Source organism: Leptonotus elevatus, chromosome 19 (assembly GCF_054856555.1).
Source record: "Leptonotus elevatus isolate MCC_2025b chromosome 19, RoL_Lele_1.0, whole genome shotgun sequence".
Lineage (NCBI taxonomy): Eukaryota > Metazoa > Chordata > Actinopteri > Syngnathiformes > Syngnathidae > Leptonotus > Leptonotus elevatus.
The window spans coordinates 13,337,568-13,362,112 of record NC_141257.1 but is presented as its reverse complement, the minus strand read 5'-3'; the positions used below and the strand labels follow the sequence as shown (position 1 = coordinate 13,362,112).

Below are 24,545 nucleotides of genomic sequence, written 5' to 3'. Positions count from 1 at the left end.
GAGACGATACATATGGCAACGCACATCAAAAGCTGCATAAGCCGTGAAAAGTGCAAAATGACTCCTTGCTGAACTTTGAAGTTCCACTCTGCCCCTCCCAAGGTAGGATTTCAGGGGGTTCCCATGGTAACCTAAACCAAATCTGAGCGTGCTGGCTAATCTTCATCGCTGATTGTTGAGGCTGCACATGTGAGCTACTTAAATACTTTCCTGATGTTTGAGCAAATACTTCTGTTTTCAAATTTTCGGACACTTGTTGCTTTAACAATAAGTATCTGTGCTTTTGTTTGAGATGCATCAAATACTGATTTTCTTGGGGTATACAAATGACAAAAAATTGTGAACATTATCTTGGGTAAAATGAACTAAGCCAGGAAAAATTATGAAAATGAATTGAAGATATTTTTGTCTGTCCAGAACCCCAATTATGAGTAAGGCACTTGAAAATGGAAAGATCTCAGTCTGTGTGTAACTCTGCCGACCTCTCCTCGGTGGGATCATTGATTCCTCTTCGCTCAATACACATGGAGTTATTCAGGGAATATAGGCCAAGTTGTTCTTGTTTTGAAATCCTTCCCCCAAGAGCATAAGGGGGCATACCGGTTCCAGTGGTTTGAGTTTAGCAACGATCAGAAAAAAAAAAAAGTAGAAGAAAAAGCCTTGGGCACAAAGCTCAGACTGTCCTACTGTTACACCGCATCGAATTCAAATGTGTTAAAGACAAACACGCCTGGTCAAATGTTAAAATTCCTTGTTTAAACTCTATTGGCACAGCATATGCCAACATCAACCCATCTACAATCTATATTTTTTTTTCCATCACCAGCCAAAGTTCCAGCAAGCGTAAAGTTTAGATGAATTAAAATGTCAACTACGCCAGATGCATGTTCAAGGTCCCACTCTTTGTATACCAAAACGCCCAACAGGCACAACAAGTCTTGCGTCGGCATGAAAATCACATTTTTATGCTTGAGTGCAGCTGAGCCGTCTACAAAAACAGTTCAATGTGTTGACTGGAAATAGAAAATCATATCCAACCCCAGCAGCATTTCATCTCCCTCCTAATAAAACACTCTCTCCTCCTTGAGAGTGGAGTAAATAAACAAGCAGATCAAACAAGAGTGACGTCATACCTCTGAGTTTGTACAGCTCTCCATTAACAGAGGTGACAATGAACATGTGCGGAACCTCATCACTCTGAGTCACCGTGGCGCCGATCAAGGGGAGGGACCCTCGTGGCTTCTGGCTCCTTCCCTGCTCGTTAACATAGTACAGCAGCAGTCCCAAATCTGGATCTAACACAAAGTACCTGAGAAACAGAGATCGATAAACAGGTTGGGAGGGAAAATTTCACCAGGCCAAAAACAGACTATACCATATCCAGTAGGGATGGGAATCTTTGAATATCTCACGATTCGATCCGATTTTTGGGTCTGTGATTCGATTCAGAACCGATTTTTGATTAAGAAAGATTTTTGATTCAAAATGATTTGATTGACAATGATTTTTGCTTCAATCTATAGATGTGCAAGGAATTGTAATGATCTACTCCAGTCTGACTCGCTAATGCTAATTAATTAGCGCGCTACTCGTGGCACTTTTATCACTCAAAAGAACGGCTCCACACTGCAAAAAAACAACTTTTATTGGACTAACTTGATCGTGACTTTTTCCTTCTACTCTCCAATGTGGCTACAACTTAACAGTGTGTTAGACCGTGTGGAACCACACTGCCCCTAAGTGGCCAAATCGGGTACAACAGGAACAGCGCTCCAAATAAAGGCACACAGACAAAGGCAAGACAGTATAAAATAATTTTAATAAAATCGATTTGGGGACATTTAAATTCGATTCTGAATCGTCCTAAATGAGAATCGAGATTCTTATGAGAATCGATTTTTGGGCACACCCCTAATATCCAGCCATCAAAGTGTCTCAAGACATCTCTTAAGACACATTTTTTAGATGTCTGAAGATGTCTTTATAAGTCAAAACATGTCTATAAGATGTGTCTATATACGTGAGTCTTAAAAAGTCTTTAGATGTCTCTACATGTCTTTAGATGTCTTGAAATAATGAAGATGTCTTTAAATGTCTTGAGATGTTTTGGAAATATGAAGCGGTCTTAAGATGTCTTTAAATGTCGTAAGATGTCTGAAGATATCTTCAGACGTTTGAAGATGTATTTCAATGTATTTTATTGCAAAATCTTAGTCCCCGCAAAGCAACAGGACTGCTCAACTACCTACTGTATAGGTTTCTAGGAAGTTTTCTACAGATTACACGTTTGCTTCCACACAAAATGATCATCTCTGAAAGTTGGTTGAGTGATCTAATCATAATGCTCAAAAACCTCATTCATTGAGACCACATTCAATTTAATTTAAAATGAAACTGAATTTTTCTCTTCCTTTGTAAAGACTACTGACAATAGTTGGCTTTCCATCCACCCATTTTTATTCGAATTTTCAAGAAATGCCAAACTAAAACTGAATGGAAACGCTAGAAATTCGAAAAAGGGCCCAAAATTCGCCCCAAAAGTTTTTACGCTTAGAGGGGGTGGATTTTGAAGCGTATCAAAAAAAAAGGAAATGTGAATTTTGCCTATTGAAGCAGGTTTTGCTGGCAAGACGGATACACGTTGCACGTTTTGACCGGAAAATACGTGACACGTGACACGTATGTTTGTAGTCCCAAAGCAATGTAGGACGATAAAGTAAGGTATGTTTGGTGGGACGACGAAACTGAATTTTTTGGGGAATTAATTAAAGAAACGAATATTAATGCTATTTTAGATAGAAAACAGCAAAGAAACGCTACGGTTTATCAAGAATTACAAAGGAAAACTCATACGACGTAATCGCACGGCGCAGTCACTTCCTGGTCTTTTTTTCTTTTCTTTTAAATCACTGGTTGATCACATCTCTACGGTTTATGCCGCCACCTACAGCGGCGGAGTCCCCTCTCAACATTTGCAAAAAATGAACAGATGGAAACGGGCATAAGTCACATGTCAATTTTGCGCATTTTCAGTAAATTCGCTTAAAAACTTCTAAACAGTTGGATGTAAACCTGACTTATAAAATGCATCTATGGATGTGAGTCTTAAGAAGTCTTTAGATGTCTCGAGATGTCTTTAAATGTCTTGAAAATATGAAAATGTCTTAAGATGTTTTTAGATGTCTTGGAAAAACGAATGTCTTAAAATGTCTTAGGATGTCTTGAGATGTTTGGGAAATATGAAGAGGTCTTAAAATGTCTTCGAAATATGGAGAGCTGTATTTCAATGTATTTTATTCCCAAATCTTAGTCCCCACAAAGCTACCTACTGTATAGGTTTTGTGGAAGTGCTCTACAGATTACACCTTTGCTTCCACACAAAATTATATTCTCTGAAAATTGGTTAAGAGTGATCTAAGCATAATGCTCAAAAACCTCATTCATTGAGACCGCATTCAATTCCATTTAAAATGAAAATGAATATTGCGCTTCATTTGTAAAAACTGCTAAAAAATGCCTACAAATTTTCAAGACGTTTGATAAAAGACCGAGGCAAAGCCATAATCGCTTGATCAAGATTCTGGGAGAAAGGATGTGACCGTGTTTAAAGCCTTTACTCCTTTTACACAGTCAGAATTAAGGGAAATACACAATACAATTGCTAGGCTCGGAGATTCAAAAGCCACAAACACATGCCCCGTGATAAGTATTTCATTTCCTATGGTTTGGATAATGGCAGGATGGATGGAAGGCCAAATGACCTGACAAAAATGACCTGTCTGTTCCATTCAACACTTTTCAGTTTCTACTATCCAACACAGGCCAGAGCGTCACTGGTGTTTTTCTGCTGACCTATCCATAACTTGAAGAAACAGTAGTTGTCCTTGCGCTCCTCCTTCTGCCATGCATTATCTTCTTTTGGCTGAAACTGATAATCAATGCTCTCCCTCCACGTCCAATTACAGCATTGATTTGCAATCCAACGGCACATCATGGTTGCATAGAATGGTTGAAGACGTGGCTCCCCGCCAGTACCCATAAAAATCCTAAAGTAGGTGTGTCCAAACTTTTTGCATCGAGTGCTGCATACAGAAAATCGAAAGATACTTGACATTTTTGGGCTTCCGGTTGTTAAAATGCTGCCTAAAATCAATCCATAAGTGTAGTTATACTATTAAAACATGTTTTCTTCAAATCTGCTTACTACCAAAGTCCCAATACAAGTATAAAAACCCAAATGTGACAGTTTTATCACAATGTTGTGCGATCATAAACAAACTCTAAAAGAGGATGGCTTCACCACGACCTGAATATTGATCCCTATTCACAATCTTGTCGGTCCATGCGTAGTGTGAATAATGTCAACCTCAGCAAATCAGTGAACAATCTGCCTACGTCCAGCCGTGCCTTTTTATCACACATCCATATGTACGCGCACACATTGCACACTAAGTCTAATCCCATGTTCAGTCAGCAGAGCGGGCCTTTTACCGTTGAACCCCTCTGGGCAGTCTTGCCGTAGCAGCTAAACAAGAGTACAGGCCTTTAACATGATGGATGGTTCTGGATAATAAATACAGGGCCATATGCCCAAGCTCACGTGTAACAGAGCTGAAAATGCTGACCTATGAGATGCGTGTGTTACCTGAGCTTTTGACCTTTATTAGAGGCTACAGCAAAAATCTGCGCTAACAATGCAACAACACAGGATAGCAAGAGTGTTACCTGTTAAAAATGCTTTAAAAGTAGTAGTGGTATCATCGTTTTTTTTTCACAACAATACAATTTGATTCAATTTTCCATATTATCCAAAATGGGGGAAAAAAGTTGTGTATTTAACAATTGAACATTTGGCTGCTGTGCTACTCTCCATTCCATTTGCTAGCTAATAGTAGCTAATGTAGCTACCGGAGATAATGGTACCAATAGTTGTTACTTGTTTAATTAATCAAGAGAAAATAATCGTCAGGTTTCCATCCAATTGTTTTGAATTTATTTTTATGCAAATGTTGAGAGGGGACTCCGCCGCTGTAAGTGGCGGTATACACCATAGAGATGTGATCCACCAGTAATTCAAAAGAAGAAGAAGACCAGGAAGCGACTGCGCCGTGCAATGACGTCGCATGAGTTTTCTTTTATAATTCTTGATCAACCGTAGCGTTTCTTTGCTGTTTTCCATCTAAAATAGCTTTAATATTCGCTTCTTTAATTAATTAAAAAAAAAAATCTGTTTCGTCGTCCCCCAAACATACTTTACTTTATCGTCAGACATTGCTTTGGGACTACAAACGTACGTGTGACGTAATATCCCGTCAAAACGTGCGACGTGTATCCGGTCTCGCCAGTGGTTATTCGCTGGTTTCCATAGCCAAAATTTGCATTTTCCTTTTTTCGATACGCTTGAAAATCCACCCCCTCTAAGCGTAAAAACTTTTTTTGCGAATTTCTAGCGTTTCCATTCAGTTTTATTTTGGCATTTCCTGAAAATTCGAATAAAAATGGGTGGATGGAAAGCCAAATAATGTTGGTGGGTGAATTAAATTTTTTGTTTTGAGCGTTGGTGAACAATGGAGGTGAATTTTCACTAAACCAAGTCTTAATTAATTCAAAACCAGGTGCAAGTAGACAATTTCTACATTTAGCCTTCATTTACACAGATATCATAATTTGGCTTTCCAAACCAAGTGATATCATCATTGTTGGAAAACTATCATAAGGATTTCAGAAAGACCATGTAATGCTGCAGAAAAGTGATTTTTTTTATATTTATACATAATTTTTCCAGGGACGTGAAAATTGGTAGCGCGTGTGAATGACGACAGATGCACAAAAAACTACAGTACAAGTACAAAGCCAAAAGTTTGGACACACCTTCTTATTCAATACTATGCTTTATTTTCATGATTATGTACAACTTTTGTCATGTCATGTACTTGACAAAAAAAGGTGAAAATAATACAATGAATACATAAATAAATAGCCACCCTTTTCTCTGATTACTTTTTTGCACATTCTTGGCATTCTCTCGATGAGCTTCAAAAAGGTAGTCACCTGAAAGGGTTTCTCATCAGTCTTTCAGGAGTTCCCAGATGTAAGAATGCCAGGAGTATGCAAAAAAAGTAACCAGAGCAAAATATGGCTATTTTGAAAAATCTATAAGATAAAACATGTTTTCAGTTATTTCACCTTTTTTTTGTCCAGTACATAATAGTTTTGATGCCTTAAAGCAAATGCATTGAATAAGGAAGTGTGTCCAAACTTTTGGCCTATACTGTATGTATTCCATAAAATCATCATAAAAAGATATAATTGCATATTTTAGTATAAAAAAAACTGGTGTCTCATCAGTAAAGTCATTAATTTAATGCAAAATGTATGCTGCTTGATATACAGCCCGCAAAACCCTAAAAATGGCTGCAAATCCCAAATTCAGTCCGGGGAAATGCAAGGTGTCGAGTGCTACGCTGAATTGTCTATCATGTATAAGTTTTCTTCCTCGAGTTTGCCACCGAGACACCTCACTGAAGCTGCACTTTTTCAATTCACACCTTCAACTGAGGCAGTGAAGCAATGTCATGATTCATCCCTCAAAATGTGCCCCCGCCACCCACCTGCCACCTCAACATTATTCATTTGACAGCACAGAAAAGTCAGGATTTAGAATCAACACATGGAGGAATCTGCACTTCTATTATAGATTTATTTTCTACCTATAGCGGAGGTAGATGTCGCTTCAGCCAGTAATAAGTTAACCAACAAAAACTCTGGATTGATGTTAGTATTGCATATTTTGCACAAACCTAATATTAGTTCAAAAGACAGAACAGGATGAATTTGATCATAAACGCTCCCTAATGTGCAAGTGTTAACACTCTACTCACATCACTAATGTCCAAGTCAAAAAAGAAAAAGGACAGATATCAACTGACGATCCGTTACAATCGTGCACATCACTTACACAACATATCAACACTTCACATTGGCAGAGGGCCACCTACACAGCATCGTATTTAGCTCCACTCGGGTCTGTTTTCTCGCCACCACAGCGCCTGCCCAGCACTCACAAAACACTTGTAATTTGAAAATTCCCTGATGACTGTAATTACTCTAACACGCTGTGCCACCTGCAAGGCATTTCTATTAATAAATCCATTGTGTGGACAATTAAATAAACATTGCGGAAACACAACCTATGGTCATCGTATCTACCAAACCGATTTTGAGACAATTTAAGATTAAAATGCATTTATTACTGCTGACCTTTAATTCATTTGTTTAACTATTCGGTGTTTCAGTACTTTTTCACATCTTGCTGTTAGTAACCTGACCTGAATGACAAAATTGGTAACATGTGTTTGATCCAAAACAATTTCCAAAGATGCCTACCTACTTCAGTGCCTTTCTGGAGAAAAAAAAATCTCACCCAACATCAATCAAATTGTGCTTTATTTTAGTATTTACACACACACACAAATAAAAAAAATAAAAAATAAAAAATAGCTAGGTAGCAGGGAGGGGGGAAAAAAATCAGTCCCTCTTTGGATCCAAATCACAACTCACTTTCACATTGACTTGAATAAAGTTTTATATCATTCACTCCACTTTTTTTCTGAAAACTCTCAGTATTGGCTGCATTGTAAGAAGAATAAATCAGAACGAGAAAAGGGGGTCGTCATAAATGCTGAATGAATCACATAAACAATGCACTGCTGGGATGTCGACTTCTCTGTGGGCTCATTATGAGAGTGTCCAAAGAAGAAATATTATGACTAAATAAATGCTCATAAAAACAAATTTGAGATAACAAGAAGGCATCAAGTTAAGACTGGTCAAAACTAACCTGACAACAGGGACATGTGAAAAAGCAAGTAAAATGCTAATTGTATTATTGTGGCTGTACAATATTTTAAATTTGATTTGCCATACTTTTTTAAAGAATGGTTTATGGTTTTGTTGAACATATAGACATAAAGAAAACACAAAACACATTATAAGTTTAAAATATAAATTGAATAAGAAAAAGAAAAAACAAGAATAGGAATAAAGAAAAGAGTTTATATGTTCAAAAGGGGTAGGAGGAAGTTATCTAGTCCTACCCCTTATTTGTTTTATGTTGATAACAAAAGGAAACGTATAAACCTAGTCATATATACAAGTGCACTTTAACATATCATACTCACATATACAATTTTCATTACACTCTTACCGATACATCCAAAGAAATTACAGCATATATACAATTTTAACAGCTCATGTCTGATGTAAGTATTTTTTTTAAACTTTGCTTTTAAACAATTCTTCAGATTCAGCAAGTGAATGACATCTTTTCAGGTCAGTTCCAAAATCATTCCACAAATTAACACCTTTTACAGAAACACACTTTTGCTTAATATTTGTTCTTCTTTTATTTATTTTTTGTAGACACTTGTACACCTTATCTTATAAGGACTCTCTCTAATTTCAAGAATGAGTACTATTCCCACCTTTTTGTTTAAACAAATACAGTAGTTCAAAAGTCACTTGTAAGCATTATGTCTAAAAAGATATCCAAATATAGAAGTTGCACTGTAGAGGCAGCAAAAGAATTTATATAGAACAGATACTTGCGTTAAAAAAAAGACCGCTTTAGAAGTACTCAGGTAAGAATAAAAGTACAAACTCTGAAATGTATCTGTACAAAAGTAAAACTTGCTCAAACTGAGAAGAAAAAGAATCACATAAATGTTACATGTTGTTGTTTGTTCAAACCAACCACAGCTAAAGCCAGCTAGCAATGCTAGCTAGCACTGGCTCGACTTTTATGCTAGCAAAACATGTTCCCTGCTAAAATTGTAAACTAAGTAGCAATAAATGTGAAATTAGCTCATGTTAACTGACAAAAAAACCACAACTCACCTGTTTTACTTTTCGTTTTCAGCTTATTATTATTTTAGCTGGCACAAGACAATATATCTGCCACAAATCTTGGAGCCAACAACAAGAAACAATTCTTAAAGGGCCTTTCTAACTGTTCGAATGCTGGCAATTATTTTATAGTTCTAGACTTAAAACTTATATCTACGGGGGGGGGGGGGGGGGATTGATCTCTCAAAAACAGACTCAAAGTAATTTAAGCTTGGTTTCTGATCATTTTTAGACAATTTTTCCTCATTCTGCAACGCCTATACTTATCACCTATATTTGAACGCCTTGATGTTTTTTTTTATGTTAATATCAAGTGAAGATAATGGGGATAGATACATTTGAGTAGGTTTCTCAGTTACAATTAAGGATAGACCAATAATCGGCGCCGATATTCAGCATTTTATGAATATCGGCATCGGCCTCTTTTTTGATGGCCAATATATTAAAAACTGTTATTTTTGCTCCGACGGGCACTTTTCTCCTCCGTCTGCACTGAGTCAGCGGTTGTTGACTCCCTGCAACATTGGCCCGCCCACAGCACAATCTGATTGGTTGCTCGTGCAGTGCTAACAGCTAATAAGCAGCAATTTGTGGCTATTAGCCCGCGAGTTAACCAGCAATCTTGTGAATTAATGGCTATTAGCCCGCTTTAGCTTGCGGGCTAACCTAATAGCCGTTTTTTTTAACGACTATTTGGGAATTATCCAGGGGTTAGCATGTGGGTGAACGGTTAGCCCACGAGCTAACAGTTAGCTCGCGAATTAGCAGCTATTTGCGACTTAACATGCAGGTGAATGGTTAGCCCACAAGCTAACAGTTAGCTCGCGAATTAGCGGCTATTTGAGAGTTAGCGTGTGGGTAAACGGTTAGACCGCGAGCTAACCGTTAGCTTGTGAATTCGCGGCTATTAGCCCGCGAGCTAACAGGCTAACTCGCGAATTAACGGCTATTAGGTTAGCCAGCGAGCTAACCGTTAGCTGAATATCGGCTTCAAATATCGGTTATCTGCCTTCCTGACTACCGATAATCGGCATCGGCCCTAAAAAAAGCATATCGGTCTATCTCTAGTTAACATCATGAAGTGAGTGTTTCGATCAATTTCCGCCTATGTAAACGAGTTTAGTAACACCATTTTATCGCTCATGGCTTTGAACAAAAGTTTAGGAAATGACGTTCCAATTCACAGGCATTTGCTTTTGTTAAGTTAAAAGTAGGGGTGGGAATCTTTGAATGTCTCACAATTCTATTCCGATTTTTGAGTCTGTGATTCGATTCAGAATCGATTTTCGATTAAGAATGATTTTTTATTCAAAATTATTTGATTGACAATGATTTTTGCTTCAATCTATAGATGTGCAAGGAATTGTAATGATCTACTCCAGTCTGACTCGCTAATGCTAATTAGGGCGCTACTCGCGGCACTTTTATCACTCAAAAGAACGTCTCCACGCTGCAAAAAAACAACTTTTATTGGAATAACTTGATCATGACTTTTTCCTTCTACTCTCTAATGTGGCTACAACTTAACAGTATATGAGAACGCATGGAACCACACTGCCCCTAAGTGGCCAAATTGGGTACAACATGAACAGCGCTCCAAATAAAGGCACACACAGACAAAGGGAAGACAGTATAAAATAGGGGTGTGATTCGATTCGCATCACGATTCATAGGTCAGGATTCGATTCGATACCGATTAATCCCGGTACAAATCTATAAATTGATTATTGCGATTTTTTTTTACTCGAATTTTGAAAATACTAATCAGTAAACTACACTATAAGATTAGTATGAAAATGTATTAATTTATCTGAAAATTCAGGCTTATAACTGAGCCACTGCATTTAACAAACAGGTTGCAGTGTGTTTTCATGTTTGAACAGCACTGAAATAAAATATTAAGGCTTAATGTTCCATTAATATAACATTCTTCCATGCTTAATGTGTAAATCCTAACCCTAAATAAGACGATTTGTTGAATGTTCCCATAAAAAAAATATGTTTAAAAATCGATTCGGCCGCATATTGAATCAATTCAAGAATTGCGCGCTGTAATATTGCGATATATTGCAGAATAATTTTTTTCTAACACCCCTAGTATAAAATTATCTAAATAAAGTCGACATTGGGACATTTAAAATCTATTCTGAATCGTACTAAATGAGAATCGATTTTTTGGCACACCACGAGTTAAAAGGCAATGGCGCTGGCTTTCAAGACAGTAAGAACCAGCTAGCGCAGCACCATGTTAATACCATTTTAATCAATGAGAGCGTAAGAAATTAGTGATTTAAAAAAAAAAAAGATATTAAATTAATGCAATTGGGCATAATTTTAAGGTGCTGTTGTATATGATAGCTTAGCTTGGCATGAGAAAAGGTTGAAATGAGGACCGCTAGCTCTACTTGTTAGTGACAACATGGATCCTGGAGAATCTTGCTCCTCTAATCCGTTGTATCATTGTCGTTATTGCTCTCTGGATGATGTTCTTCCATGTTGCTACTGTCCTTGTCTTTTTTTGGGGCCATATAAGAAACCAATATCTCTGTCACTCAAGATCTCAACCACAGTTGGCTTTATCTCTCTTTTTTGGGTCATAAATTAACCTATTGATGTACGACGACATGCAAACTCCACATAGAAAGGATTCGAACCCCAACTTCAGAACTGTGTCAGGATACTAACAAAATAGGAGGAAAGTACAGCTCTATTTGAGTTTTAAAGTAAACAGTCAAAAAATAAATAAAGATTCAAGTACTCATCTACAGTAGTAGTTTGTATTTAAATGACTCCCCGCCCCTTCCCCTTCAAGTGCAACGTGGACATTGCAGTATCAACAACGAGCCACTCACAAAAGTAAAGCCAAACTAACTCCGTGTGATTTTTATTTACCTGTTCTGCCAGCCTTGTATGAGGTTGGTGTACTTGCTGAGAACTCCTTCCATTTGTCGCCTGCGACCCTGCTGCGAACCGGTACTGTTCCCCAGGAAAGCCCCGCGGCCGCCTCCTGCCCCGCACTGGGGGCCGGAGCCGGGGCTTGCCGACCCCGTCCGCCCGCTGGGTTTTCTCGACGAGTTGTTTCGGTCACAAGAAGAAGAGTTGCTTTTGTTGGTTCCGTGATGTGGACTGCTCGGCGTCCTGTCCATGCTGCTGACGGGACGGCTGAAGAAGAGGAGGAGCTGGATGAGGACAAGGAGGAGGAGGAATGGGGGGGGACAGGGATGGAGCCCTGCAGGCAGTCGTGGGAATGATTTCACCACCGCCACATTGAAGTGTCGAGAAAGACGGCGAACTGTGGACGTGTCGTGACCGCGCCGTGACTTGGATGCGAGCGACCCCCGCTGCGTGTAAAGACTGACATCTTCCTACAGGCGGTGTTCGAGTCCCGGCTGGCTCGTCTCTGCGGCGCGAGGCTGTGTGACACCGATACACTAGTACACTGAGCCAGCGCTTTTTTGCACTAAGACACGCCCACTCGAGCCGCCCCCCGGAAGCTACAATAGAGTCTTGTGATCCACATCATCGTGCGATATTAACGAGTGACAATTCCGAACATCCGGGCATTTCGGATATTTTCATAATGCAACGCTTGTGCCTGTAACTAGCATACAAACCACAACATTGTATCACATGTTCAAATTAAAATAATCCTCACAAATCAAATATACTTTGGAATGATGCCCCCCCCCCCCAAAGCAGATAAAGTAGTTGTGAATTTTGAGTAGTTTGGGTTACTTTTATCCAAGGTTGGGTTAGTTATTTTGACCCAGCAGCCTGGTTTGAAGACTGGATTTGGGCCATCTGCATAATTTGAAGCTGACTGCTTAAGTAGTGGGGCCCTATTTTTGCAAAGCACAAATCAAGTGCAAAGTGCAGTTTGGTTTTTTTTTCTTTTATTTGGCATTTTCGTAGTCGGGCGCAGTTAGAAATTTGTGGTGGCACTTTTGTAAACCTGTAATACATGATTGTCTTGTATATGGAGAACCAAAACTGTCAAAAAAAATAATATATATATATATATAATAAAAATACTAAATAAATAAATAAAAGTGAAAATAAAAACGGATATAAAAAATATAATAAAAAAATTAAACATAAAAAATAAATATACATGGAAATTAAAACAACAACAAAAATATATACCCTTAAATAAATAAATATAATAATAATAATAAATAGTAATAATAATAAATAAAAATACACAAATAAATATATAATTATAATTAATATCAATAAATAAATTAAAACGCTCTACTCTCACATTTATTTCATGTTGCAGACACTCTGTCAGGTTGAAATGTTATTCAAATGAGGGGGCGGTCCTGAGCGGACTTATTTATTTATTATGGGATATTTTTTATTTTTTCCATTTATATATATATATATATATTTTTTTTTTAATTATATTGTTTATATCCATTTTTGTTTTTATTTGTACTTTTATTCTTTTATTTATTTATTTAGTAATTTAGTTTTAATTTTGGCAGTTTTGGTCCTCCATACTTATATTCCTATACACAACATATTGATGAATGAAAGTTCAGAAATCAGAAGCGTTTCTCATTAACTATTTCTCAATTATTTTTAAAAGGGAGATTAAAAAAACGCTTTGCAATACATCATTAAAAGTGAAAACAATCCTCAATATTGATAGTTGATACCAATAGTGGTAAATGATCAATCATGAATTCGACAAACATGATTTGCCTTCGGCCACATAAAATTATGTGGTGGTCCAAATCTGCCCCCCGGGCCTTGAGTGTGACATCTGTGGTCTGTAGGACCTCCTAACAAGATAATAAACTATTCAGAATGAATTTGTACACAGCAATACTCACCTGTTGCCATTCTTACAAAAAAAAAATTATACAGTCATATTTGTATTTGCAAATTGTCCATCTGTCTGCAGGTTACTTCCTGGTTCATGTACGATTACAACCAAATTATATTTTCCATTCTGATTCTTATTCAGGTTCAGATCAGATTGAACCTTTTACAAACTTTACAAATGCTAACATCCGGGATTAACTCATTCATTGCCATTGACATTTTATTTTAACTATTTTTATTAATTTAACACTTTTTTCCACTTTTGTTAACAAGAGTATGAAAACCTAGAATTTTTTTATTGTACATTTAGAACAGATATGAAATTTGTGATTAATCGCAAGTTAACAAGTGAAGTCATGCGATTAATTACGATTAAAAACTTTAATCGCCTGACGCCCTGAATTTAAAAAAAAAAATTGTCTTTTTTTTTAATTCATTCACTGCCATAAACGTCCAAAAAATATTTTAACTATTTTTATTAGTTTAACATTTTTCCCACTTTTGTTAACAAGAGTATGAAAACCTAAAAAATTTTCATTGTACATTTAGAACAGATGTAAAAAAAAAAAAAAGAATCGTGAGTTAACTGGTAAAGTCATGCGATTAATCACAATTAAAAAATTTAATCGCCTTTTGCCCCTAATTTTTAATTATATATATATATATATATATATATATATATTTTTTTTTTATGAATTTATGGCAGTGAATGAGTTTAAAAAAAAAAAAGGCTACCACCAGAGACAACGACTGCACTGAGCAATCGAAGGCTCGCCTCGATGAATCTCTGCAGGACGCTTAACGGGGCTCAGATAGATTCCCGCCGCATGTCTGCTGAGGCAGCCTCAAAGCTGAGATCAATACGGAAGAGTGGGAAAAAAATTCCCTGAGCAACAGAAACAGAGCAATGTTGATTAAAAGCTTGTAATGAGATTCAAGATGGGGTCAGCTGCATTTAATAAACGTCAAACTGTTTAGAGCCTTTGCCATTGACGTTTAATTCCAAATGTATTCATATAATAGAGGGATGAAACAATGAATCAGTTACAGCGGTAAGAAGGAATCTGGGGAGAACCAACAAGCCCAATCTATTTCCTCATCTCCGCTTCATCGCCTCCTCATCTGCGCTAGATCAAAAAGGCATGCGTCATCTTCCTCCGACCTCAGTGCTGTGAAATATGAAAGAGGCTTTGATTCAATCCACTTCTTCTTCTCTATAACTATAATGAGGCATCAAACAGGCAGAGGAGACAACCGAACGCAGGCCTTCTTCCGGTCCTCTCCCAACATCTGTAATCTGGATTACCGCTGAGGAGGAGGTCTTTCAAGAACACGAATGTCATCTTTTCAGAAATTGAGAACATCTGGGAGTTTTAAGCGACAGGTTTTGGGCATTCATTCAGTTAGCTTGTCAGTAGCACATTGGCTTTAATATTAACACACACACAGAAGATAAGGGCTATCGTTTAACATTCCAAATCAAACAAAGGACAATGTTGCTTTCACCACCTGACATATTTCCAAGCTAGGAAAAAAAAAGTCAGCTAACTCCTATCTGACAACATAAACAGTGTGTGAGCTACAATTACATTCAGCAACCATGAGGACCGGAAATGATAATAAAGTGTTGGTAAGGAGAAGGTAAGAAACGTTCCATATAGACCAGGTTTAGTCTGAGTGTTTACTACTTATACCACTGTTCTGTCTGCATATCACTGGAAAGCTGCATAGTCATCTGTGTAAATAATGATATAATGATATATCCGAGTTGTTTTTTCCCCAGTTCTGACCTGAAAGCGTTCGAGGCGGGGGGAAAAAACAACCAAAATGGTGGTTAGTGATAAATAGTTTTTTTATTTTGGTCCTCAAAACTCATTTTGACCTCCAGCAAACTTGCTATCTCGCAATTTTGCATCATTTATTGTTTTTAACTTATTTCATAAGCATTTCATACAGTTCAGTAGTTCACCGCATAATTTCATGCAGGGAGATAGCGGCATACTGTAATGTACGTTGTGTTATGTAAAGTTATGTCGAATATTTATGAATGAAGAAAGCTACCTAGTTTCATACTCGATTAAGTTGTGTTTCACCATTCAATGGGGTCGTCATTGCAGAGTGACGTCACAATGTAGTCCGTCGGTGAAGTTGGGGTACTTTTGAGTTCAAGGGGGCGTTCCCGTACACACTTCCTGGTTTGAACTCGGAAAGGTCCGACTTCCGACCATTCTCGAATGCAGCATAAGGCGAGGGTTTGGGAAGAGCTGGGAGGTGCTGGGTGGAGCAAACCATTTTTGAGGTGTGTGTGTGGGGGGGGGGGGGGGGCTTTGCTGTAGTTTGGTTGTATAGATCTTCCATTTTAATAACAAAGTACTGTAAAAAAAAATATATATAATATATATATAATATATAGCTTGTAAAAAAAAGGACATAATGTACAATTTAAAAATAAACACATAATCTTTTTGAATTTTAGGGGGGCTGGGATTCAATTTAGGAGTGCTTCTGCATCCCCAAAATGGGCTAGAAACGCCCATGGATTGAACAATAATTTGTACAAATCTAATAATAATAATAACCAAAATAAAATTTAAATAAATAATCCTCCATTAATGTACAGTTTATATATGAAAAATATTAAATTGACCAAGTTTAGACTGGTGAGATTTCCTACAGTTATATGTTTGAGTAGTATTTTATTAATCAACTTGCACTTAGGCACAATCTAAAATAATACAAAATATGCTACAGTATCGAAATTAGGAGAAAGTTTGTTTTTGTTATTTGTATTTATATGGAGGAATGTTTTGAATGTATGTCAAGTAGCACAGTAAAAAACAAAACAAAACAACCACTTCACCTTAGCGTTAGCAAACAAGAATGAACATTGTCAATATCAACAACTGAAGTGAAAATCAGAATTTTTTTAAATCAATATTCCAAAATAATGATAAATATACAATGGAAGATAATGTATCACAATACAATTAAGTTGAACTCGACTCGTGTAAGTGATCATAAATTGTTGTTTTTATTTATTAAAGGAGTTCCAGAGTGTTACCTTGCGCACTAAACTCACACTTTTTATTCAAATGCATTTGACATTTAGAGCGCTGACGACCTTTTCAGAAAGTAACTGACGTCAGATTCGGCATAGAAAAAAAAGAGTCAGCTTAGAAGTTAAAAAATGAAAAAGTCCTCTCAGTCTTTCTCACAATTTGCCTGGCATAATATTTCACCCTTTTTAATGAATCATGCTCAAGGAGTTTCGTTTCCTGTCGTGATATGGCAGACCAGACGTTCGTTGCTTGGTCAGACTCATTTTGAGAGCTTATTGGAAAAACGGCTCCCTGGCAGAGTTCATGTTACAGTGATGGCAGACTTTGAATGCGGATAAATGCATTTCCTCAGCCGTCATATCAGTGCATTGATGGAAATCAGACAGCTCCATTGTCAGACACGATCAATAACTGAGGGCACAAAAATACATTTACAAATTTAATTATTTCTTCTACCAAGTCAAAGCCACAACTTACAGATATACACTTGATACCGATATTTTTTTTGCTATATAGCAGGGGTGTTAAACTCATTTTCCTTCAGGAGCCACTTTCAGACAAATTTGATCTGAAGTGGGCCAGGCCAGTATGTCCATGAGATAAAAAGCTATAAATAATGACAGGTCAAAACATTTCCTGTTTTGTTTTTTTTAGTTCAAATAATTACAAGTACATTCTGAAATTATTCCCATTTATTATTATCTTATTGCAACATAATCTGAATTTTCTTTTTTAAAAAACGAGTGCAAAATTGTTGTCATTTAAGTGGTTGTCAGTGCGCCCTCCAGTGGAAAAAATAGCAACAACAGTTAATTTGAGTGTAAAACTGTATATTGTGTTCTGTCCTCAAGGGCCAGGTTGGACCCCCTACCGGGCCGGTTCTGGCCCACGAGCCGTATGTTAATATTCCTTACAATACTGTTAATTAAATGTACTTTTTAGGAATTAAACTTCTTCCTTATTTGGCCTATTCCACTGTTGTGTTATTAATATTGCTCATTATTTGGAAACTTGGAGTGTGCACTCTAAACACAGTTGGGCCAAAAATGAACCGATCCACTTCATGGGTCAATTTGACCCAACTTTCTGGGTTGTTTTATACAAAATGACACAATTTTTTGACCCAAGTAAAGGATCTGACCAATATTCATGAGGTTTTGTTTTTTTTTACACTTAAAGAGGATGACGAAAACCAACTAGCATAAAAAGTTAACAGTATAATCGGTAAACAATATAAATTCCATGACTGGGTAAAATTTACTGCTAGGTATTTCTATTCAAACCCCATTTATTCATTTTTATCTATAATTGATGGCTGATAAGGTCATGCTTAAGTCTTCTGTCAAATTAACTTGAATTTCAAGTCTGATTCGCACCAACAGTGTGGAAAAAAGATTAGGGCGGGTAAGACCTCTCTTGTAAAAGTGTCACAAGGCTCATATTGGCTCAATTATCGCTCGACTGAACCAAGACAGAAGAAGCCCAATTAGCTCTTTAACTTGACACGAAGAGAGAAAGAACGGCTACATTGAAACTTAGCGGCGATCAGGTGGAAGCCAAACTGTCAAAACCGGAGCTTAATAAGTTGTTTTGCTTTGCTTTATGTGTCTAGTAAAGTATGTCGTGGTTTCCCCACGTGGATATTGTGCATCCATCATAGGTCCTTACGTTCCAAATGACTCACTTCTCTGCTCCTAATTCAGAAGATAATCTTGGTTCCATAAATCAGACATTCTTGTTTGCTCACTGTAAAGGTCACAGAGGAAAGCAATTGGGAATTGTGTGTGTGCTGCCTTCAACCTTCTCCACTTCAACTTTGTTTTAATGGAAATGGTCCTTCAGTACAGCCAATTAGTATGCCGGCGGGAATAAGGGTCCATCTCTGCAGTTTAAGCAGCCTGAAATAAGTGAAGTCATGCTTTTTGTAAGCTCACTTTGACACTCACTCTCCATGACATTAGCATTGATTGTCCTTGCTTCAAACTGCATTAATTACACAGTGGATGAGGAGAGAACGCAATGTGATGCACTTCCATCTGGTCGGACTTCCTTGTCTATAAATTTTTATTATTATTATTTTAATACAAATTATTGATCTATTTAAAATGTTGAAAATGGTTGCTGTCTTTTGACGGCGCATTGTTATTTGTTCAACAAGCAAGCTGGTTTATTGATCTCCGGAAAAGTAATGAGCGCTATATCAGTTCAGACCATTTACAAAATGACATTTACAATATACCCCAATATTGTATTTTCCCATAAAATTGCAAGAAATTAATGGAAATTTCCTGTTCTTCTAATGTCTAGTTCCTGATTGTATATCAACCACTGCCACGAGTACCGATATATTACAACAAGGCTTGTTATCAGGCTGATACTGATAATGGTATCCATACTCAACCAGCCCTAAATAAAATAAATGGCAACTGTGTAACATTTGTCAATAAATCAGGCATTTAATACACTATTCTTTATTGTATCGTTTTTTAAACAGAAAATCCCTATATCAGTGTCATCTGTTACAAACTATAAGAATTGGTTGGGGGGGACACAGCAGCAAGATAAGCATAAACCCTACTGTTGACTTGAGACCCAATTTTACAAAAATGTTAAGTTGAACAAAATAAATAAAAACATCAAGTCATTCATTTGTTCGTTGGTCGCTAAAACGTATTGTTAAAAACGGAAATACAAAAACGCGAACGTAAAAAAAGACTACAACTCCCATCATGCAACGCGCGCAGATGAGTCCACACCCGCGTCACTTCTCCAGCCGTATGTGCCGTGACTGCCACCAGGCGGCTGATTGGAGAAAGTGCACCGCACGCTACAACGCAGACGGCTCTTGAGCGGAGCAGCAGCCCCAGAGGTGGAAAGATGGAGTAGCCCATTATGTGTCGAAGCTGTCCTCCTTCAAGATGTTCCCCGGAGTTTTCTATGCACTGCTGGCGGGTTTCCTCGCGGCCGTGGCGTCGTCGTCGGCCAAGCTGTCGTTGGGAGCGGACTACCTGAAGGGAGTGTGCGAGACGGGGCTTCGGACGTGGGGCGAGCAGCGGAGATTTCGGCAAGGGGATGAAACTACCGCCTGCGACCGGGTGAGTCATGGACGCGGGGGGAGGAGGAGGGGGGGTCAAGTTACTTTGTTCCCGTTAGCGTCTCGTCCAAATGCCTCAGCTTCAGCACCAGTCACGATGATGAGGGAGCGCTCGCGTGATGGGTGACATTGCAGCCGTGTGGTATCGCGTTGTTTGCCGTCACAACGCAGTTTCCTCTCACCAGGGTCGCGCTTCCTCTTTGACCTTCACCCACCTTTAAAAACGACAAGTGACTGTCGAAACGCTAGGTAGTGCTCCAAAAATCTAGACACTTGACTACTCATTTCAATTTGCCTCATTTTACATCTCATATCCTTTTGAAATGAATTGAAAATAAATTAATATAAAATTAAGTAATCGTTTTTTTCATACTTCATTTTTCATACTTTTTTTTATATACTTTTCTGTCTTCTGTCAAATGTCAGACTTTTTTTTTTTGGCAATGCTGCGGACATATGGTACTTTTCTGCTTTTTTTATGCAATTCATTGGCATTTTTTGGGCAATTTCATGAACATATTATGCTAATTTTCTACTTTCTCTCTTCATTTCTAGACATTTTATGGTCATTTTTTGGACACCTTTTGTCTTTTTTTCTGACAACTTAAAAATTTGGACTGACATTTTTAAAATATTTAAAAATATATATTTAATCTTTAATTCATTTAAAATAATATTTTATCTAAAATAAATACATTTGTATGTAAAAAATAAAATAAATAATGAATAAGCGGTTAAGAAAATGGATGGATGATTTCTACTATATATAGATGCACAGGGAGCCACAAGAGCCAAATGTGGCTCCAGATCCACAGTTTGCAGACCCCTGATTTTGACAAACCCATTGTGTAAATAAATACACAAGGACACTTTTTACTCCTCACACATCTCTTTTTGCAACCTATGGGGTTAATTAAAAAAAAACATTTGATCAGGTTCAGAAGTATGCGCCTGAACTTCAAGTTAAAGAAATAAATCCAAATCTCAATTAGCTATGATGAAACGTTTCAGCTCCACATCCCTCTGAGGCTGCTGTGTGGTGGGCTGCTTTTCACCTGCAATGCTGTGATGTGGACCTTCCTTGCCAAAGCACTCAGGTACTCCTCCTCCTCCACCCAGACCACTGTGACCACCACTGCCTCCAACTTCGTATCTTCCGTGAGTAATATAGATCACTGAACCATGAGCAGCATAGAAAATGGATAGTATCACAGTTATTGATTTGGAATATTTTCTCATCTTGAGGCTTTCCTGGGCCAGCTGATCTTTGGCGAGGCCCAAATAACACTGTGGTGGGTCGGGATCTCACTGACGTTTTCTGGCCTGCTGGTACTGCAGAGGGTTTCGCCGCAGGATCGACAACCCAGCGCAATCGCCAAGAGAGATGAATGATGCGTCTCATCTCCACTTAACTGTGCTAAAGTACTTCTCATACTGGTGCAACGTGCTTTGAATAGCTTCTAAGTCGGATTTTCCGTCACACTTAAGATCAATCACATGTAGAGCAGTTTTTCTGTGTGTATATTTATGAAATGTGTGAAATACAGGGAAGCAGGAGCAAAAATTGCTGAAACAAAAAATACATATATTAGAAGTTATGTCTGCATATTGTTCAACTAGCTAACAAGCTAACTGGCAAAGTTATTGCTTGGTAGTCTGAACAGGTAAAGTTGGTAACAAGCTAAGTTTGTTACCTAAAGAGGAAAAATAAACAATCGTGAAATCAGTTCCACGACATGTTGAATAAAAGTGTAAATAAATAGCCATGTTTAACTTTAGAAGTTCTACTTTAGCTTCATATAGAATGCTTTTGGGCTTCAACATCGAATTAACATGCAGAGACAATGTGAAGGAATTACTAGAATTAGCTTGTTAGCATTCAGCGCAACTTGCATGTGTTCATCAAACAGAGCCATGCAGTAGCGAATTTATTACTTACTAGCTAAGATTAAGATACTAATTACTTTGTGTTAAAATATATTAATGGCCTGAAAAGAAACAAATAAACAAAATGGCTATCTTAAATAAGCGTGAAGATGGGAAACAGGAAGAAGCAGCTTGCCTGGCTCTTGTCCAAGTTTTGTCATCTGTGAAAATGGGTTAGAACAACAATTCCTTTGATTAGTTCGTTGGCATAATGACATCCTGGGGTTTTGTCACTGTGAGGTTGCCAGGCAACAAGGTACCAGTGGGTTATTACATTGGCACAATATCACCATTAATTAATGTTGATTATGTACAGCAACTGGTTACCAAAGTGTTTGTTTCAGATAACTATTGACACTTACTGTAAACATCTAGCCGAATAACTTTCACAATAATATAAATGTAGCTGTTACTACTAAAATAGAATCATGGCGCACGTTGGAATTTAAAGGCAGCTTTCCGTTTCTACGCAGGTGTGGGCATGTTCCTACTAAGTCCTCAATTCACACACACCAAAGCACGTGACGTCAAGCTATGAGCTGCTATTTTCATTAAAAGCTGACTTTTTAGGTCTTCAGTGGACAAACTTTGGCTTCGTATGGTTCAATTTACATCAATTGTGTCTTAGTAGCACAGTAGTACATTCTAAAATGGCGGTCTGTGCCTCAATTTATCTCCACAAAGTAAATAACAGATGGTACAAATCTATGTCGTTAGCTTACAAGCATAACTCCGTTAGCCTACTAGCATAACTGTCCAAGTCATTTTTAAGTTACTGTCACAATACCAATACAAAATGTGCTTGCTGACAACAACAACAACAAAAAATTATGCTATTAGGCTAACAATATTATTATTATGTTCACTATGACTATAAGTTTCCTCCACCAATCCTGGTTTTAGTGTCGGTGGGATGCTGATAGCTGCTTGAGCTCTGTAAATAGTATGACATCAAAAGCTGTACACTTTGGGCTAAGAGTTTAAAAGAACTAAATTACGTACATTAATTTATTATTGCTGTTGATTAGACGTAATACAAACGCGTAATGGTAGCTATAACAACAATGCACAAATATTGTACATCAGACACCCTTCCAATTGTTGCTGTGTTCATGTTATATACATGCATCCCTATTAATGTGACCACAATGTGATTTAAAAAAATGTAGATTATTCATATCTACAACAAGTAAAAAAAAAAAAAATGCAATACTTGGATTGCTCACTTGAATTTTGCATTTTGGGAACACTATATATTATGGACTAAAGTTGAATGTATAGAGCCATGGCTGTCATTGTCTTATTAAATACAAGTCCTATTTAATAGAGATAGACCGATATGCTTTTTTCAAGGCCGATACCGATTATCGGTAGTCAGGGAGGCCGATAACCGCCATTTGAAGCCGATATACATTTGCAGAAAAGGGAAAAAAAGTTGGTGTCAAATTTTTTTTCATAATAAAATAATAAGATAAACTACAGCACTTGTCTGCAAACAGCTTTTGTGATTTGCAACATGTTAAAGGTTTTTTGTTTGCCATCAGCTTTTGCACCAACTATAATGTGGTCTCTGCACGCGAACTCCCAAATAGCTGCTAATTCACGGGCTAACTGTTAGCTCGCGGGCTAACCATTCACCCACACGCTAACCCCGGGATAACTCCCAAATAGCCGCTAAAAAAAAACGGCTATTAGGTTTAGCCCGCTTTAATTCGCGAGCTAATGGTTAGCTTGCGGGCTAACCGTTCACCCGCACGCTAACTCCCAAATAGCTGCTAATTCCCGCGAGCTAACAGTTAGCTCGCTAGCTAACCGTTCTCCCACACGCTAACCCCAGGATAACTCCCAAATAGCCGCTAAAAAACGCTAACCGTTAGCTCGCGGGCAAATATCCGCTAATTGCTGCTTAATGGCTGTTAGCACTGCACGAGCAACCAATCAGATGGCGCTGTGGGCGGGCCAATGCTGCAGGGAGTCAACAGCAGCTGACTCAGAGCAGACGGAGGAGAAAAGCGCCTGTCTGAGCAAAAATAAAAGTTTTTAATATATCGGCCATCAAAAGAAAAAAAAGAGGCCGATGTCGATATTCATAAAATGCTGAATATCGGCACCGATTATCGGCCGGGCTGATTATTGGTCTATCCCTACTATTTAACTGTTTGTTTGTTTTTTTGTTCACTTTGACACACTTAATTGTGTATTGATAAGCAATACAATATGTTTGGTTGTGATCTGAAAAGGTACTTGTGTCTATCTACTCTGTTCGCAATTGGTAGCATTGAAAGCTTTTAGGATGAGATCATCCTGGTAAAGGCATCCTTTAGGAGGTAGTTCTCATTCGACGCAGTTGTACCTAATGAAGTCCGTATGAAAGACCTGAGCAAGTGTGTGTCACAACAGTAAGCATCTTCATTATCTAATGAGGGTTTCTTTTCCCTCATTAGATTTAATAGGGCAATCTTGATGTGGGAATTTACAAACGCTTCTTTTAGTACCTCTGCTTCAAGAATGTGCTTTTCACTCTTGTGGCTGCTGCACTGACAATTTTTCTTTTTCTTTTAAACACTCTGACGTGATTCAATCATGGTGTGTCATAAATATAATGTGAAAGATTTGTAAATACATTATTTTACAGCAGAAATTATCACCTCCGCTCGAGGGGTAAAACACTAAAATAATATATAATAAATAATGAAATAAACATCTCATCTGACACAATGTTGTTCTCCACT

The 24,545-nt window shown here is 37.7% G+C and overlaps 2 protein-coding genes across 2 annotated transcripts in view; one reads left to right on the top strand and one right to left on the bottom strand.

Moving 5' to 3' along the window:
- osbpl10a (oxysterol binding protein-like 10a) overlaps positions 1–12,352 on the bottom strand; it is a 46,560-nt gene extending 34,208 nt beyond the window's left edge. Inside the window, exons 1-2 of the mRNA XM_086063006.1 lie at positions 11,797–12,352; positions 1,134–1,309 (exon numbers count right to left, since the gene is read on the bottom strand). Of these exons, the coding sequence (XP_085919132.1) occupies positions 1,134–1,309; positions 11,797–12,050 (430 nt within the window). The 5' untranslated portion in view covers positions 12,051–12,352. The remainder of the gene's footprint in view (positions 1–1,133; positions 1,310–11,796) is intronic.
- A 7,234-nt stretch (positions 12,353–19,586) lies between these two features.
- Positions 19,587–24,531, top strand: tmem42b (transmembrane protein 42b). Its single transcript, XM_086062593.1, has 3 exons — positions 19,587–19,888; positions 20,899–21,045; positions 21,133–24,531. The coding sequence occupies exons 1-3, from the start codon at positions 19,712–19,714 to the stop codon at positions 21,277–21,279; spliced, it is 471 nt and encodes a 156-aa protein (XP_085918719.1). The 5' UTR covers positions 19,587–19,711; the 3' UTR covers positions 21,280–24,531.
- Positions 24,532–24,545: the final 14 nt, after the last annotated feature.